Source organism: Canis lupus, chromosome 20 (genome assembly GCF_011100685.1).
Source record: "Canis lupus familiaris isolate Mischka breed German Shepherd chromosome 20, alternate assembly UU_Cfam_GSD_1.0, whole genome shotgun sequence".
In the NCBI taxonomy this organism is placed as follows: domain Eukaryota; kingdom Metazoa; phylum Chordata; class Mammalia; order Carnivora; family Canidae; genus Canis; species Canis lupus.
The window spans coordinates 44,468,727-44,485,856 of record NC_049241.1 but is presented as its reverse complement, the minus strand read 5'-3'; the positions used below and the strand labels follow the sequence as shown (position 1 = coordinate 44,485,856).

General features: G+C 51.1%; 1 protein-coding gene across 8 annotated transcripts in view; it reads left to right on the top strand.

Annotated features, from left to right (window-relative positions):
* Window positions 1-797: 797 nt before the first annotated feature.
* SLC25A42 (solute carrier family 25 member 42) overlaps window positions 798-17,130 on the top strand; it is a 31,046-nt gene continuing 14,713 nt past the window's right edge. The window contains exons 1-2 of one of the 8 annotated variants that reach the window (XM_038566774.1): window positions 851-921; window positions 15,970-16,030. Coding sequence is in view for 1 of the 8 variants with exons in the window: in XM_038566772.1 (XP_038422700.1) it covers window positions 10,280-10,290 (11 nt within the window). In the remaining 7 variants the exon portion in view is untranslated. Of the gene's footprint in view, window positions 922-10,226; window positions 10,303-13,072; window positions 13,174-15,969; window positions 16,031-17,130 lie in introns of those variants that run through there. The other 7 variants (XM_038566772.1, XM_038566771.1, XM_038566773.1 and 4 more) reach the window with 7 other exon arrangements.

The following is a 17,130-nucleotide window of genomic DNA, read 5'->3' as shown; positions in this document are numbered from 1 at the left end:
AGGTGTATCCGGGAGAAGGCCAGGTGGGGATGTTATTGGGTTCCGTAAAGGAGAGAGCTTGAACTCAGAGAGCTCCAGCGCTTCCAGAAAACCACGAGGCTCGAGGGTAGGATTCCACCTGTTTCCACATCTTTACAACAACCCAGAGCTGCAGAGGACGAGCCTGAGTGACCTCAGAGAGTCTGCCTTCTCCTTGTCGTTGGCAGGGAAATAGCGGGAGTGAAGGAATGGAAAATTATCCAGGAGTCTTTCAACCGAGGTGGCCTGTGTTCACAGCCAGAGTTGGAGGTCCTGCTTCTGCGCGGCGCGGTCCGAAGCCCGGCCTCTTCGACACAGCCTCAGGGAACCCCGCCCGGGGCGTCTGAGGCCGCCTGGGGCCCCCGCGCTCCCGGCCAAACTCTGCACCTTGCGCTCTCCAGCCCTGCCTGGGGCACACCGCCCACGGCCCCCGCGACAGGCCGCAGGGCCTGCCAGTCTTCAGCTTTGCAGCCAATCCTCATCGCCCTCCCGGCTACGCCCTCCGTTCTTGTCCCTCCAGCCGCGCCTGCCACTTCGGAGCCCCGCCCTTGCCCCCCAGGGATTGGTCGGCAGGGCTGCTCGTCTTCTGCCAGAGCTCCAATTCTCGCCTAGCTCCAGGCCCTCACCTCCCAGCACCTCGCACCCTGCGGGACCACCTCTGGGACCTAAACCATCACCCAATAGCCCGCCTCTGCCCCTCAGTGATTGGCTGTAGGAGGTGCTCGTCTGTTTCATACCAACCAATCCCTTTCGTTCCCGACGTCGATTGGCCAGCGTGCAACCAATCGGAGTGTGGCGTGTACCCCTCCCGCGGCGCGCGCTGGGGGTGCGCGAGGCGGGGCAGTGGTGGCCGGAGGCGGCGGCGGCGGCGGCGGCGGTGGTGAAGGCGACGCGTCCCAGCCGGTGAGGGGGAGCAGAGGGCGCGGGGTGGCGCAGACGTCCGGGGGCCCGCGTCCCTCGGGCCGAGCCCGGGCGAGGCACGGTCTTGTCATCGGTCCTGGGGCGGGGGCTGCCGAGGCAGGACGTGACAGCAGCGTCGCAGGGGTAGGGAGAGGTGAAAGCCACCCCCCCACACACACACACCCCGTGTCCGATGCTCCTTGAGGTCCCTCCCCGCAGGATCTGAACCTTCACGGTCAGCCCTCGCACACCTGACACCACGTCTCTTCTTGTTGACAGCCTCTCCCACCCAAAACACCTGAGTCTGTCCACCTCACTGACATCCCCCCACTCCTCTGAAGCCGTGTCTCCGGGCGCTAGGTACAGTTGGGTCTTCACACCCACACGCACTTGAGTCCGTGTCCCCACTGATATTCTCCCTCACACACCTGCCACCCCTCTGCATTCATGGACAACTCCCCCCCCCCCCCCATCATCTAAGATCGTTCCTCTTGACACCTCCACACCCAGATCCATGCACCACCACCTCTGCAACTGGGCCTACACCCCCTCCACCCATGCCTGAGCCTGTGATCCCGATGTCATGGCCCCCCATTCACACCTGGCCAGGTCATATCCCCTCACTGATTTTGCTCACATTCAGATCTGTGTCCCTCTCACTTGCTTCCTCCATTCAGCCACTTGGGTCAGGGCCCTCAGGCACTCTCCCCCACCTCTCCATCTGCCATGTGCTTTTACAGGCCCTTTCTCCATCACACAACCCCGGTCTGTGCACCCACCTGTACTTTCCTGCATATGCACCTATGTTTGTGCCCCTGTCTATAATCCTTGACTCTCCCACTCCCCCCATCCCCCCGCAGGCCCTCCAGCATTCACCCAAACCTAGCTATCTCAGGATCACTGCACCCTCCCCCACCCAAAAGAAAAGCCCCCCCCCAGATGTTATCTTTTCATTTATGCCAATCTGTAAAGTGATTTCCAGGCTTTCAATAATCCCTTTGGCCAGGCAAAACCAGAATTATCTCCACTTTACCAGCAACAAACCTAAAGAGACTTGAATTAAGGAGGCAGAGCCCATCCCTCCCTGAGCCTTGCTGACCTCTTCCTGTAGACCTTCCCCATTTTTGCCCATCTGTTGTGCTTATCTCTGAAGGGTTGGCAGAGGAGGGGACCCCCACCTTCCCTGCAGCTGTTCCTCAGGAGTCATGACTTTGAGTCCGGAAAGACTGAGTTGGAAGGGGCGGCCCCTATCTTTGCTGTAGCACGTGTCTCTGTGTCCTGGGCCTGGGTGGGGGCGGAGACAGTGCAGGAGCGGGACTTCAACACCTGGGGTGCCTCCAGCGGCTGAGCCATTTGGGAGGGAGTTGCCGGCCCCAGCTCTTGCATACTGAAGCCCCTTGCTGGCCCTTAAGAACTCCTTGGGCCCTTAAAGCCGATAAACCTAGAGAGTAAGGAAACACTCTTCAGAGTGAGGAGAGCTAATATTACAGCAGCCACTTAGAGCCAAACTGTAAAACTGGAGCCTGGTGGAGTGCGGGGAATGATGATTTTTCTGGAACTTTGTAAGTTCCCTGGAGTGTGATTTGTAGGCATGCAGCATAGGAGACAGTAGCTTTGTTGTTGAAAAGTAATAACGTGGTGTCCTTTCCTGTAAGGTTTGCACAGCACCTCTTACCCGCGCCGCCCCCCCCGCCCCCCTCTCTCTCAGCAAAGATGGTGCCCTAACATGCCAGAGGGTCCTGTCACCTTCACCTTCTCCTATAGAAACTGAAGCCATTGGAGCTTTCTGTTCAAATTCAAAAGGAGTCATTTAAAAAAATGTATGTTTATGTGTGTGTATACGTATACACACATTTTATATATACAGATGTACATATGTTTCATATATAGACATATGCAAATATCTCAACTTTGACAAGGCAATTGATGTACATAGTAAAAAAACAAAAAAATGTACTAAAGGGCATACAGTGAAAGCCAAGCAGGTTTGTATCCTATACCCTTCTGGAAGTGTCCATTGTTAACTTGCCCTGTTTCCTTCCAGAGATAGTCTATGGCTCAGGAGGAGGAATGTCTATGTTTCCTTCCAGAGATAGTCTATGGCTCAGGAGGAGGAATGTATATCCCCCACCTCTTTTAAACCCCTGATAGGGAGACCTGGGTGGCTCAGCATTTGAGTGGCTGCCTTTGACTCAGGGCATGATTCTTGAGTTCTGGGATCGAGTCCCACATCGGGCTCCTGCAGGAAGCCTGCTTCCCCCTCTGCCTATGTCTCTGCTTCTGTGTGTGTGTGTGTGTGTGTGTGTGTGTGTGTCTTTCATGAATAAATAAAATACAATAAAAAGTTTAAAAAAAAACGATAAATTTACGTGAGGTTTTTATCAAATGAGTGTGCCAGTTTTATAGCCAGTCCTTTACCAATGACTGTTTAAGTTGTCCCTCATACATACAGATAGCTGAAATGAGGGATCCCTGGGTGGCTCAGCAGTTTAGTGCCTGTCTTCGGCCCAGGGCATGATCCTGGAGTCCTGGGATCAAGTCCCACATCGGGCTTCCTGTGTGGAGCCTGCTTCTCCTTCTGCCTCTCTCTCTCTTCTCTCTCCTTGTGTCTCTCATGAATAAGTAAATAAAATCTTTAAAAAAATAACTGAAATGAATAGATGGAACTATCCATGAGCAAATATGCAATGAATGTAAGGCTCCAGCACAGACACTTTGAAACCTCCTGGTCTTCGGGGAGCTTCCTAGGAGTGCCCAGGCCAAACGGCATGTCCATTTAAATGGTTAATGTTCCTCCAGGGAGGTTGTACTGCCATCACTCGTCTCTCAGCTGTGAAACTGGAATGCTTACTTCCTCTTCCCATGGCCAGCACAGTTACTATTAAGTGTTCTGGCTTCTCCAATCTGATAGATAAAGCGCAGCGGGAGAGATCCTTTTGAACACCACTTCTGGGCTTCCTATCCATCTCTTCGGTGCTCTGGCCCATGCGGTGATGATTAAACATTGTATTTCTGTTTCTCTTCAACAGTTGGACTGAAGTTCAGTCCAAGAAATATTTGAGTCCCACCTCTGTGGAGCTCTGGAGGAAACCTTGGATTTGGGCGGCAGTATCCTTGCAAGAGAGAGACATGGGCATTGGCCACAGTCCTGAGAGGGGAGGTCTTAAGATGTTGGCTGTTACTAAATTATTGTTTTTCCACTTGGATCCAGAAAAAAACAAACAAACAAAAAACTTCGCTATCAGATGAGATTGAGAGAAGTCAGATGTTAAATCTTTTGGGGAAGCTGTCTTGAGATTCTCTTGTCAGCTGTCGGTGCCAGGTGGAGGGCATCATCAGACTGAGGTCAGGCCTTTTCCCACCTGTTGTCCTGCTTGTAGTCTTCTGTTTTGGCAATTAGACACTAGAGGAATACTGAGATGATCAGAACTATTAGCTTGATTGGGTTTTGTAAACCAGCTTTATTAAAAATGCACTATATTGTTTTATTTGAAATGTGAAATACTTATGAAAAAGTAGGGATCCCTGGGTGGCGCAGCGGTTTAGCGCCTGCCTTTGGCCCAGGGCGCGATCCTGGAGACCCGGGATCGAATCCCACATCGGGCTCCCTACATGGAGCCTGCTTCTCCCTCTGCCTATGTCTCTGCCTCTCTCTCTCTGTCTCTCTCTGTGACTATCATAAATAAATAAAAAAATAAAATAAACACCTAAAAAAAAGTATACAATGTGCCTGTGAAAAGGAAGTGTAAAGGATAACAAAGCTAACATTCAGCTGAAGAAGTAGAACATGGCCCCAGTGGCCCCCTCTGGTCACTGTGCTATTTTTTTAAAGATTTTATTTATTCATGAGAGAGAGAGAGAGAGAGAGAGAGAGGCAGAGACACAGGCAGAGGGAGAAGCAGGCTCCATGCAGGAAGCTGGACGTGGGACTCGATCCCGGGTCTCCAGGATCACGCCCTGGGCCGAAGGCAGCACTAAACCGCTGAGCCACCTGGTCTGCCCTGTGCTATTTTTAAAATATGTTTGTCAACGTTTGTTTTCTCCACTGAGTACCTTTTGCTGCAGCTGAGTTCTTGGATTCTAGGGTCTCAACAAAGGTCAACAGAAGCCAGGTGTTTTTTTTTTTTTTTTTTTTTAAGATTTTATTTATTTATTTATGAGAGACACAGAGAGGCAGAGACACAAGCAGGCTCCATGCCAGGAGCCCGACGTGGGTCTCGATCCCAGGTCTCCAGGATCAGGCCATGGGCTGAAGGTGGCGCTAAACCACTAGGCCACCGGGGCTGCCCAGAAGCCAGAGTTTCTGTCAGAGCTGTGTCAATAGGGTGGCCTGAGAGTTCTAGGGAGGGGGGCAGTGACCTCAGGGCCATGGCCAGGTCACCAGCCGGTACCCGGAGCTTTGGTCTTGGACTCCTGTCATGTTAGCGTCCTGGGGCCGCTGTAACAAATTACCACAAGCTGAGTAGCTTGAGACAAGAGAAAGCTATTCTGTCATAGTTGGTGGAGGTCAGAAGATCAAAATTAAGGTGTTGGCTACAGATGGAATGTTTCTGTCTCCGTAAAATTTATACGTTGAAAACTAATCCCCAACATGATGGCATCAGGATGTGGGCTTTAGGTCGTGAGGGCGGAGCCCTCCTGAATGGGATTAATGCCCTTATAAAAGAGGCCCTTGCCCCTTTTGCTTTGTGAAGCATGGCAAGAAGCCATCTGTGAACCAGGAAGAGTGCTCTCACCAGACACCCAGTCTGCCGGCACCTTGACGGTGGACTTTCCAGCCTCCAGAACTGTGAGACATACATTTCTGTTGTCTATAGGCCACTCAGTCTACGGTCTTCCGCCACCAGCCCAAACAGAGTAAGACTGCAGGGTCAGTTCCTACTGGGGGACCTGAGGGAGAATCTTACCAGACCTCTCTCCTGGCTTGGTAGCTGTTGGCAGTCCTTGGGGGTTTTGGCTTGCAGCCACATCATCCCAATCTCTGCCTCCATCTTCACACAGTCTTCTTCCCTGTTTTTCTTCTTACAAGGACACCCATCATTGGATTTAGGGCCTGTCATAAATTCAGTGTGATCTCATCTCAGTATCCTTAACTCATTTCACATGCAGAGGTCCTATTTTCAAATATGGTGACCTTCTGAGGTTCTGGATGGGCATGAACTTTAGGGGAACACCATTTAACACCCACATCTGCGAAGCCAGAATTTCTGTCGGGATGTTATCCTAAAGTTCTTGTCTAGCTGTCTCTTCTGTTTCAGGCAAAACAGGGGCTGGTAGGGTTGGAACACACAGCTCCTCACTCACCTATCTTCCTGTTGGAAGGTAGAGGCATCTGCCAAAAGCTAGCAAGGACCTAGGCAAGTGAACATGTATGTATGTTTTGCTCTTTGTCAGCCCTTGATGTGTGCTTACTGCACTGTGAGCTTGGTCTTAGATCATCCCAGTTTACAGAAGGGTCACCAAGGGGAGAACATAAGGGTAGCAAGATGGACCTAAGTCAGCCCGAATCCAGACCCCTGTCCTTTAAGCAAGTCACAGGTGGCACTCATGCTTTCTGCTATGAGACATGGGCGTCTAAGCCATACTGAAGGGCCTCCACGTAGCCTGGCCTCCAGGATTGAAACAAACTTGAAGCCTGACCAGACCATTGTTCTACAATCTGTAAATACCTGTGGGACAAGGACAGGTGCAGAGGAGGCAGAAACACTGGGGCTTCAAAGGGTAGGGGACACAAATGTGGATCTGTTCTCACCAAGTGATTAGGGCTCTGTAATTGATCAGTTCTAACAGAGGACTGGGGTGCTAACTCAGGGAGAGGAAAATTCTCGGAGGTCTGAAAGCCAGTAAGGAGTTAGCTAGATGGCAAAGCATTGTGAGCAAAGGGAACAAGCAAGCGTAGATACTATGGGACCCAAGGCACAGAACTTGAGAGGGGATTGAGGGACCTGGTCCATGGAGCCCGTGACAGGCACAAGTGGGACCTCACCTCGAGGCTGCTTCCAGAAAGGTACAGTCACCATGCCTGAGCTCAGAGCCCCTAGCAGCCTGGGCTTCCCCAGCACAGGAGACCAGGATCTATCTTGTGACCAATTGCAAGCCTTCCCTGATGACATGTGCCCATGAAGTACTCCCAGCAGATGTCATCACTGTTATTCCATCTCCAGATCACATGCCTTTACCTTGGGATGAGTGGAAAAAGAGAATGTATATGTTTCAATTAAGTATTGATTAATTAGCCATGCTGACTGAAGCCCCACCCAGTCTGCAGTATTTGTCCTCACCCTAAATGGCAGACTCCCAGGCCCCACTGTGATAGCCCCAACTTAAGCCTGAGGAGGAGCTCAGGAATCCCTGTGCAAGTGTCCTGACAATTCTAGAACAGGCATTCCTAGAAACCCCTGGTGTGGCAGCTCAGAGCTGGAGGAAGATGCTAGACCCTGCCCCTCCCCTGCTGTGGGCAGGCCCCTATACCCAGAAGAGGGGAGGTAGCAGGGTGGTGGGCCTGGCTTCCAGCATAGAGGGCAGACAGGACTCATTACTTGAGGGCTTAGCCAGTGACTAGTCTAGCCTTGGGCTGGCAAGGGGGTATGTAGGAGCCAGGCCTTGAAAGAGGGCTAGGTTTGGGGGCTGTGAGCAGCCCTTTGGCTTGGAGCACCTGGGTCCAAGCCAGGTGTTGGCTAGTCCTGAAAGTCAGAGTCAGAGGCTTACCACCCATCATGCCAGGCAGTGACACGGAAGAGCACTTGGCAGGAGCATGTGCTCCCCAAACCATTGTCATGTAGTGGGCAGCAGGGCACTGCCATCCAGCTTCTGCTTAACACTGTGGGGAGACAAACCTGGAGAAAGGGGGGGCTGGGGAAGGTGCTGGACACCCAGGATCAATGCTTAGCTCTTTTAGAGGTCCTGGCATGGGGGATGCAGGTTGAATGGTGGGATCTAGGATCTGGGGTGGCCTGCTCAGTAGGGCCAGGTGGTGTGAGATGGGCTCCATCACAGCTCCAGCTCACTCCTTATTGTAAGGCAGAATGGTACTTAGCAACCCTCATGACCCACTTGAGCAGCACCACCCTGAGAAGATGGGGATGGATGGAAACTGAGGCCTGGGGAGTTTTAGTAACATGGCCAAGGTCACATGCTGGACCCTATCTTCCCATAACACCAGCATATGCTCTTACTTGAGGAATGAAGCAGACAGGATAGAAGAGATACGTTTCTGCTGCTACATGAAGGGTGCCCACAGGGCAGGAAGACAGATAGCAAAAGCACCTATTGACAGGTGCGTGCCTCTCTGACTGCTTGCTAAAGAAGGACCCTGAGCATAGCCCAGGCCACTGCCTTCCATGGACCCCCAGTCCAGCATAGCAAGCTAGGGGAAAGTGGCGCCCCTTGTGCTCAATGTAGGGCAGAGCAGGTAAGTTTTGGGAGGTGATGCCAAGACATTTAGGAAGGGCTTTGAAGGCTGGGAGGCATTTGTGAGGCACAGGGTGGGGAGACCAAAGCCAAAGCAAAACTTAGTATGTCCAAAAATTAATTACCTCATCCAGTAAATAATTGAGTAGATATAAGCATTGTACTAGGCTCTACTTGGTGAAAACACAAGACTTTTGGGATGAAAGCTTTACACAAGTGCACCCTCTTATCAAAGGGGTGTGAGTACCATTGAGTGCCTTGGTTTGTTGTGGGTCAATCAAGTGCAGATTGTAGCAGGGGTCAGCAGCCCTGTGTTGCAAGCAATTGACAGTAGGATATTCTGTATCTTTCAGGATGTGGGTGCCTGAGTGTCTGACCCATAGAGACTGCAGCACAAGGTTGCAGAGACCAATTTGTCTAAAAGGCACAAGGAGAAGGGAATGCAGCCAGGAGAGATGCACAGCAGCTGCTCGGGTCTGGGTTAACAGGGAACAGCCATTATGTAAGATGCTACCGCTCTCTTAGGCAGAAGTTAATGCTCATTAACTGGAAAAGAAAACAGCCTTTATCAACAGGCAGATAGGATGTTAATTGGCTCCCGTTTACCAAAAGATTACAGGATCTGTGCCATGGCTGCTTGTAAGCTCCATCCACTGAGAAACTGCCCCCCTATTTGTGTAAATATTTCCTTCATCCCGCGGGGTGGGGCACGTAGGCACTCACCAACATGAATGGTGGCCCTGGTCAGGGAGCTGCTGAGAGAGTCAGGTGTGTGAGTGTGTGTGTGTGTGTGTGTGTGTGTGTGTGTGTATTCATCAAGTGGAGCTGCCACAGCATGGGGTCATAGACTGGGCCTTACCTAAGATCCCAGAACCCTAGGTTCACGTTTCCCACACAGTGCTGTTCAGCATATTAGACTGCTGAATTGCCCACCATCCTGCTTTGCTTTTTTTTTTTTTTTTAAGATTTATTTATTCATTCATGAGAGAGGCAGAGACACAGGCAGAGGGAGAAGCAGGCTCCTCGCAGGAAGCCCAATGTGGGACCTGATCCCGGATTCCGGGATCACACCCTGAGCCAAAGGCAGACGCTCAACCGCTGAGCCACCCAGGTGTCCCTGTTTTGTTCTTTGATGAGTGGAAAGATTGCCTGAATAGAAATATGGTATGAAAAAATGAATCTTTGTTAACTGAGGCTGGTCTGTGAATGCTGCCTGGCTGTAGCATGGCGGTGGGCAGAGGGGGGCACTGGGGTGTGTGGTGGCTCTGCTGCATCTGACCCCTCATTCTGAGTCTGCTGCTGGAGATGACTGGCACCTGAATCCCAGTTTGTGGGTACTTGTTAAAGATACCTCTAGAGAACACACTGGGGCTGGGCGCACTGGGGCCATTGTCCATGGTTGGAAATGCAGCACAGGACTGGGAGGGTGTACGGAAAACACACAGGTCAGGGCTCTGGAAGGGGCAGAGGACAGAAACCCATTCCAAACTGGCTGAACTGGAAGGGGAGCTTTGTGGGCTCCAGGGTGGAAAAGTCTAAGTGCTTCCAGTACCCTCCAGGTTCTTTGGCAGCTCCCAGTTTTTTCTAGCACCACTGGGCCCCAGGACACCCCAAGTCAGCAAACATCAATCTGCCTCCCTCCCTGGCCTTGGCTCTGTGTCAACTGCCTGTTTGCCCTCCTGAGAGAAAGAGAACTTCTTCTACTGGCTCAGTGGCTCCCTCAAAAATCCCACTCTTTGTGTGTGGTGCTCCTAACTCAGGATCACCCAGGTCACTCTGGGGTCAAGGGAAGGGTCAGCCCCCACCTTCTCCACATTGACAGAGGCAAAGTGGGTGGCTGCCTAGTGTGTTCTCCAGAAGGGGCCAGATATCCACCGCATATGTGGCTTTCCTTCTAGGGGCTTAGACATCTCCTCTGGACTTCTGGTCATTGCCAAAATCATCAGCAGGTATGCTTCACAGGTGAGGAGGAAGGTGAGCAATAGTGAGCAGTGCATGTCATTCCTCTGGTGCCATTAGAGTCCCCTGGTAGTTAAGAACACAGTGCTCAGGGTCAGTTGGCCTAGGAGAGGCTGGATACCTTTTTGTTGTAGTATGACTTTCTTAAGGTAAAGTGAGTAACCTCTGTGTACAGCCCAAGGAATTTTTACATGTGTGTTCCCATGTGAAACCTGATCGAGATACAGAGCATTTCAAGCCCCAGCTGGCCCCTCTGTGACCCTCCCCTGTCCTGTCTCCCAAAGCTAACCCCATTCTGATCTTTATCACCACTGATACTTTTTTGCCTGTGCTGGATTTTTTAAAAATTGTGATAAAATATATATATAATGCAAAATGTACTGTCTTCAGCTTTGCTTTGTGTATAACTCATTGACGTTAAGTGCATCCTCATTGGTGTGCAACCATCACCACCATCCCTCTCCAGAACTTTGCCATCTTCCCAAACTAAAACTCTGTCCCCATTAAACACTAACTCCCCATTCCCCTCCCTCACCCCTGGCACCTGCCGTTCTAGTTTTTGTCTCTGTGAATTTGAGGACTCTAGAGATCTCATATAAATGAAATTAAATATTTGTCCTTTTGTGACTTGTGTATTTTGCCTAGCATGATGTCCTCGAGGTCCATCCACGGTGTAGCATGTGTCAGAATCTTTTTCCTCTTTAAAGCTCAGTAACATTCCACTGTAGACCACTTTGTGTTACTGTGCTTGGATTTTACCTGGATTTATTCAGCACAGTCTTCTACATTCACTTCTCTTTCTTCACCATTACGTCTGATATTTGTCCCTGTTGTAGCATGTGGCAGCAGTTTATCCTTCTCTGTTGTTGTGTGGTTCCCGATTGTATGACTGTACCACCCACAAGACCTTGTTCTCCTGTGGGTGGCTGTCTGGGTCGTGTCCACAGAGGGTGCTCGACATCACTGTGAGATGTAGCGTACCACCATGCAGGTGTGCAGAGTTCCCAAATTCAGCCTCAGGATCCCAAATACCGAGGACAGGCACTGGGGGAAGCATGTGGGGATCATCCTGGCTGGTGTCCAAAGGTGGAAGAATCAACAGGGGTGTTACGGGGTGGGGGTGTTTTGTGCTCTCCCACTAGCAGAGCCTTCAATGGCCCTCATGCACTCAGCCTGCTTTCATTTCCCTCATCAGCCTGAGCTGGCCCCAGCCTTGGGGGTCCTCTTTACTGCTCTGGCTACCCAGGGTGCTCCTTCCCACAACTCCCACCCTGTGCATTCCTCAGGAAGCCTTCCCAGACCCCAAGACAGACGCTGCCCTGTCCCGCATCTCCTAGCACAGAGTCCCATTTACCAGCATCCCTGTGGGTCATCTGCCCATGCCCCCTGCTCCATCTCCCCTGCCCACCACGGTGCCCCCTCCCCAGAGTGTGTACTCAGCAGGGACATAGTTAAGCAGACACCCAGAGAGGTGTAAATATTGGACCAGAGCAGGAATGTCCTTAAGGCTCCCTTTCTAAGACCATCCATCTCTCCAAGTGGCAGGACAAGAGGACTAGAACCTTCAGCCCCCACTCACAGGCTCCCAACCTAGTCAAGCCCTGGCCCTGGCCAGTAGCACCATTCCAACTTGTCTATGCTCCTCTTACTGGGAGCAAAGGAATGAATTCCCTTCGATGCCCACTGCCCAGCCACCAGGTAACCAAGAGTGCCTGTTGGAGGGCTGGGCAGTGACACAAGCCAGAGCAGCACAGTGAGCAAGTGGGGTGGAGAGAAGACATGGAAGCAGCAAGGACCAGGGTGATGAACAGAAAAGCTGGACCTCAGACAGGAGTTAGCACCCTGCCCTGCACCACCTGCCTCAACTCTGCATCTACTGAGTCAGACTTGGAGCCCACAGGCACATATTAACATCTGTCCCTGAAGCACATGTTATCCAGCTGCTGCAGCTGCTGGGATCTTTTGAACTACCCTTTGTCACCTGCATGGTGTCAGTCCTCCCACTACCCTTCCTGCCACTCCCCCATTAAGTCTGCCCTTCCACCTCCATTGGGTAGAAGACATCTCAGCCTGTGGCCAGCGTTGGAAGATTAGAACAGCAAATAAGTAACAGAGCATCTTGTTTTAACCCTGAGCATAAAGCGATTCATCCACAAGGTCATACTGATCTGAACAAATGACTGAAGAAGTAAATCAGCTGGGGGAGAAGAGAACACAGTTCTTGTGTAAGAATAAGAATTCCTAGTCTTGTACTTCGCTTCTCCCCCTCCAGGAGGGGAGCTTAACTCCCCTCACTCCCTCACAGTGTGCTGGTTCCAAAGAAGTCGGGAAAAGGGTCACTCAACAGAGGGACAGACCTGCTTAAGGCCGACCTCACCTTAACCAAGAGGTCCAAGCCAGTCTCACCTGAATGAAGTCTGTGTGTTCAGCTCTCCTTACCAGTGAGGTCCTCCCCAGACCACAAAACCCCAGGATCGTGGTGAGAAAGCACAGCAGACAAATGGGCTGGGGGCACAGGGGACAGGGATTCTGGGGCAGAGAAGGGAGATTGGGGGAATAACTGGCCCAATGGAACAAAGCCTGGAGTTCTGTCAACAGTCGTATTAGAACAGGAGTAATAATAGTCTCGCCAACCAGGCCAGCCCAGGCCCCCTACATGGCTGACACCTCCAGCCAGGCTCCTTCTTCATGGTCTCCCTTCTTGAATCTGCGGGGCCATGACACTTGAGGGTCTCAAGTGTCAAGAAGCCTCTGCTTCTTATTTTTCTGTTTTATCAGATACCACCATGTGTCACTGTCCACTGTCCCTAATCCACCTCTACTGCCAGGGAACCAGAGCCTCGGAGGCACTGAGGAACATTTCATGTGAGGCCCCACATCTGGAAGGTAGGGCAGCCAGAGTCCTTCCCAATCAGACCTTCTATCCACGTTTTCAAGTGTCCGTGTTTCAAAATGTGTTGCAAATGCACAGCCTGCCTATGTGCCTCATTATCTCTTAGGTTGTGTCCAAGATATTAGATTTTTCAAATCATGCAAGGCCCAGCGTATCCACTCCCAGACATGATTTCTGCTGGCTTTTTCCAGGCTTGTGGGAGCCAGCAGAGCAGGGCTATCTTCCAAGTTCGACACTGGAAGTTCTCAGGCCTCTAGGCACCAGGCCTTGGTCCCTCAGAAGCCTCCTCCCATACCTTCCTTCTGCCCAGTGCCAGCCCACAGCAGGGAGTACTTACCCAAGGCCGCACCTTGGTGATGCAGACTCTACTGCTGTCCCTGCGGAATGCCTCGCCGACCCTTGGTTGCCTCTTCCAGACTCGTCCTAGGGACAGAGACTTGGGCCCCTTGGATTGCAGCCCAGGAACCCATGCTGTCCCTTTAGTTCAGTGACTATTCTATGAATAGCTTGTTCGTGTTCTGCCTTACAGGTTGGCTTCAGGGGGTGAGTGCATCCAGACCCCTGGTTCTGCTGTTCCTTCAGGTTAAGCAAAGTCTTAAGGGGCACGTGGCATTCTTGAAGAATCATTCAGGATGAAATGGTGTTGAGGCTGGTCTGGGGGCCATGGCCATGACTTTGGAATCCTGAGTCAAGGTTGGAGTTCCCTCTGCCCTTGGTCTGACCAAGTTTTGCTGTGTCTCATCAGCAAAGCGGAGAGCTGAAACATCGACCGTGACACCCCTAATGGGTAGTGGCAGTGGTTATCCCCATAGTGGTCTCCAGCGGGGGACTTCCCATCCGTAAAGCAACACCCACGTCGGTAGTGAAGGCTGGCTGGATTAAAGAACGCAGGGGCAAAAGCATTTAATAAAACTGCCATAGTGTCATGGTGTTTAGTGTCTGCCTTCATTCCATTCCCAGCCCATGTGTGGAGCCACTGATGGGCCCTGGGTGAAGGCCTCGGCCTGAGACCCTACAGCTGCTGACCTCCAACACCCTTTTCCAAAGAGATACCAGGTTCAGGCTCTGCCTGCCAAGAGGGCGCTGGTCTTCCCACAAACCAGGAGGCCCAAGCCCTTGCACGGGCCCCCTGTAGCTGCCAGTGCCATTCCCCAGCCCAAAACACTAAGCCCCTGACTTGGAAGCCCCCATTGGACAAGGAGGAGCCAGATCAGCCTGCTGGCCCCTCCACAGCTGCAGACATCTGAAATGTGTTTCTCTGAAACCTCTGGCACATCCAGAAGCTCGTGGTTTTCGTAGACATTCTTTTCTTTAGCTTTTTGTTTTGAAATAACTTGAGGCTTACAGAAAAGTGGCAGAAATACTAAGAGTTCCAGCAGATGCTCGGTCCAGCCGCCCCCAGTGTTAGAACCATACTGGATACAGTCATGTGAGCCAGTAAATATGCACGGCTGCCACGTGGAGCTCACCTCCAGCCAGGCCTCAGGCCTCCCCAGCGCTTCCCCTAGTGTTCTCGTTTTGGCTTCCATGTGGCGCTCAGGCATCCTATCTGCCTAGTCTCCCCGGATCAGTGACAGTTCCTCAGGCTTTTCCTCCTCATCCACAACCTTCACACTTGTGCTGAGAACCGCTTGGGCAGTTGTTGCAGTGTTGCTCAGTGTCCTGCCTGTCCACTGCTTCCTCATGATTAGCTTGAGACTGTGCGTCTTTGGTAGGAATCCTGCTGAAATGACAACATGTCCTTCCTGGGATGTCATGGCTGGGAGGTGAGCTATCTATAGGCCCTGTCATTGGTGGTGTTGACTTTGATCACTTAGTCAAGATGGGGTGTGCTCATTAGGGACAGGCCGAGTGGCTTTCTCCCGTGGGGCTGTGAGTCACGCGTGCCCTCTTGTCCCCCTCTCTCTAAGTAGCTTCCTTTCCGGGCCTTTGCTGGGGCCAGCAGCTGGCAGTGGCCTTACTGGCCCACAAGTCCTCATGCTATCGGGGGGGCACACATTCCAAGGCGTTTGCCAGACCACCTGCAGACAGGTGCCACCCCTCAGCCACCCTCTTTGCCCACCCCCCATCGCACTGTCATAGTACTTGTGCACAGGCCCCCTTCACTGAGCATTGGACCTGCCTTTCTCTGTTAGGAACACAGTCGAGCATCATCCTTTTTCTTTTTTTTTCATATTTATTTATTTATTTATTTATTTATTTATTTATTTATTTTTAATTTTTATTTATTTATGATAGTCACACAGAGAGAGAGAGAAGCAGAGACATAGGCAGAGGGAGAAGCAGGCTCCATGCACCGGGAGCCTGACGTGGGATTCGATCCCGGGTCTCCAGGATCACGCCCCGGGCCAAAGGCAGGCGCTAAACCGCTGTGCCACCCAGGGATCCCTTTTTTCATATTTAAAGTTATTTGTTTCCTGATGACCTGGCTGTTTCTTTGCCTTTATTTGTTTGTTTGTTTGTCTTGGGTTATTTTTTTGTTTTGTTTTGTTTACTGATTTGATTTTTTTTTTTTTTTTAAGATTTTATTTATTCATGAGAGACACACAGAGAAAGAGGCACAGACAAAGGCAGAGGGAGAAGCAGGTTCCATGCAGGGAGCCTGATGTGGGACTTGATCCCCTGTCTCTAGGATCACACCCTGGGCCAAAGGCAGGCTTTAAACTGCTGAGCCACCCAGGCTACCCTTGTTTACTAATTTGAAAGAGCAAAAGGCTCTTTATTTCTTAGAGAAATTAGCCTTTGGCCTGAGGGACAAATTTTTTAGATATTTCCCCTTACTCCCCCAGGGCAAGGATCTCCTCTCCACCCTGTGATCTTTGGGAAGCTGCCAGGAGGCACTGAATCTTGGTAAGCCTCTGGCAGCCTGAGACTGCCCAGTCTCCTGGGTTGGGTAGACCCAGGGGTGCCCCCATTCTCTTCCTTTTAAAGGGCTCGTAGGGACATCTGGGTGGCTCAGTGGTTTGGTGCATGCCTTCGGCCCAGGGCATAATCCTGGGGTCCCAGGATCGAGTTCCACATCACGCTTCCTTCATGGAGCCTGCTTCTCCCTCTGCCTGTGTCTCTGCCTCTCTCTCACTCACTCACTCTCTCTCTCTCTCTCTTTCTCTCTCTCCCTTTCTCTCTGTGTCTCTCATGAATAAATAAATAAAATCTTTAAAAAATAAAAAATAATAAAAGGGCTCACAGTCTTAGTGTCCTGTGGCTACCATAACAAGTCACCATAGACTGGTGGCTTGAGACAACACAATTTTATTCTCATAATTTGGAAGTTAAAAGTTCAAAACTAATGTGTGTGTGGCTGTGCAATCTCTGAAGGCTCCAGGGCAGGATCTTGTCTCTACCAGCTTCTAGGGACTCCAGGTGCCCCCTGGCATATGGCCACATCACCCTAGTCTCTGCCTCTAGCCACATGGCCTTCCTGTGTCTCCTTTTTCTCTTTCTTTCTTTCTTTCTTTCTTTCTTTCTTTCTTTCTTTCTTTCTTTCTTTCTTTCTTTCTTTCTTCCTTTCCTTCCTTCCTTCCTTCCTTCCTTCCTTCCTTCCTTCCTTCCTTCCTTCCTTCCTTTCTTTCCTTTCTTTTCTTTCTTTCTTTCTTTCTTTCTTTCTTTCTTTCTTTCTTTCTTTCTTTCTTTCTTTCTTTTTTTAAGATTTTATTTATATATTCATGAGAGATGCAGAGAGAGGGAGAGGCACAGGCAGAGGGAGAAGCAGGCTCCCTGCAGGGAGCCTGATCCGGGACTTAATCTCAGGACCCTGGGATCATGACCTGAGCCAAAGGCAGATGCTCAACCACTGAGCCACCGAGGTGCCCCTGTGTCTCCTTTTCTGTCTTATCAGATCATGTTGGATGGAGGGATGATCTGGGATGCTCTCATGTTGAGATCCCTACCTCAATTACATCTGCAAAGACCCCTTTTCCAGTCACATTGGAATCCAGTCACAAGTTCAT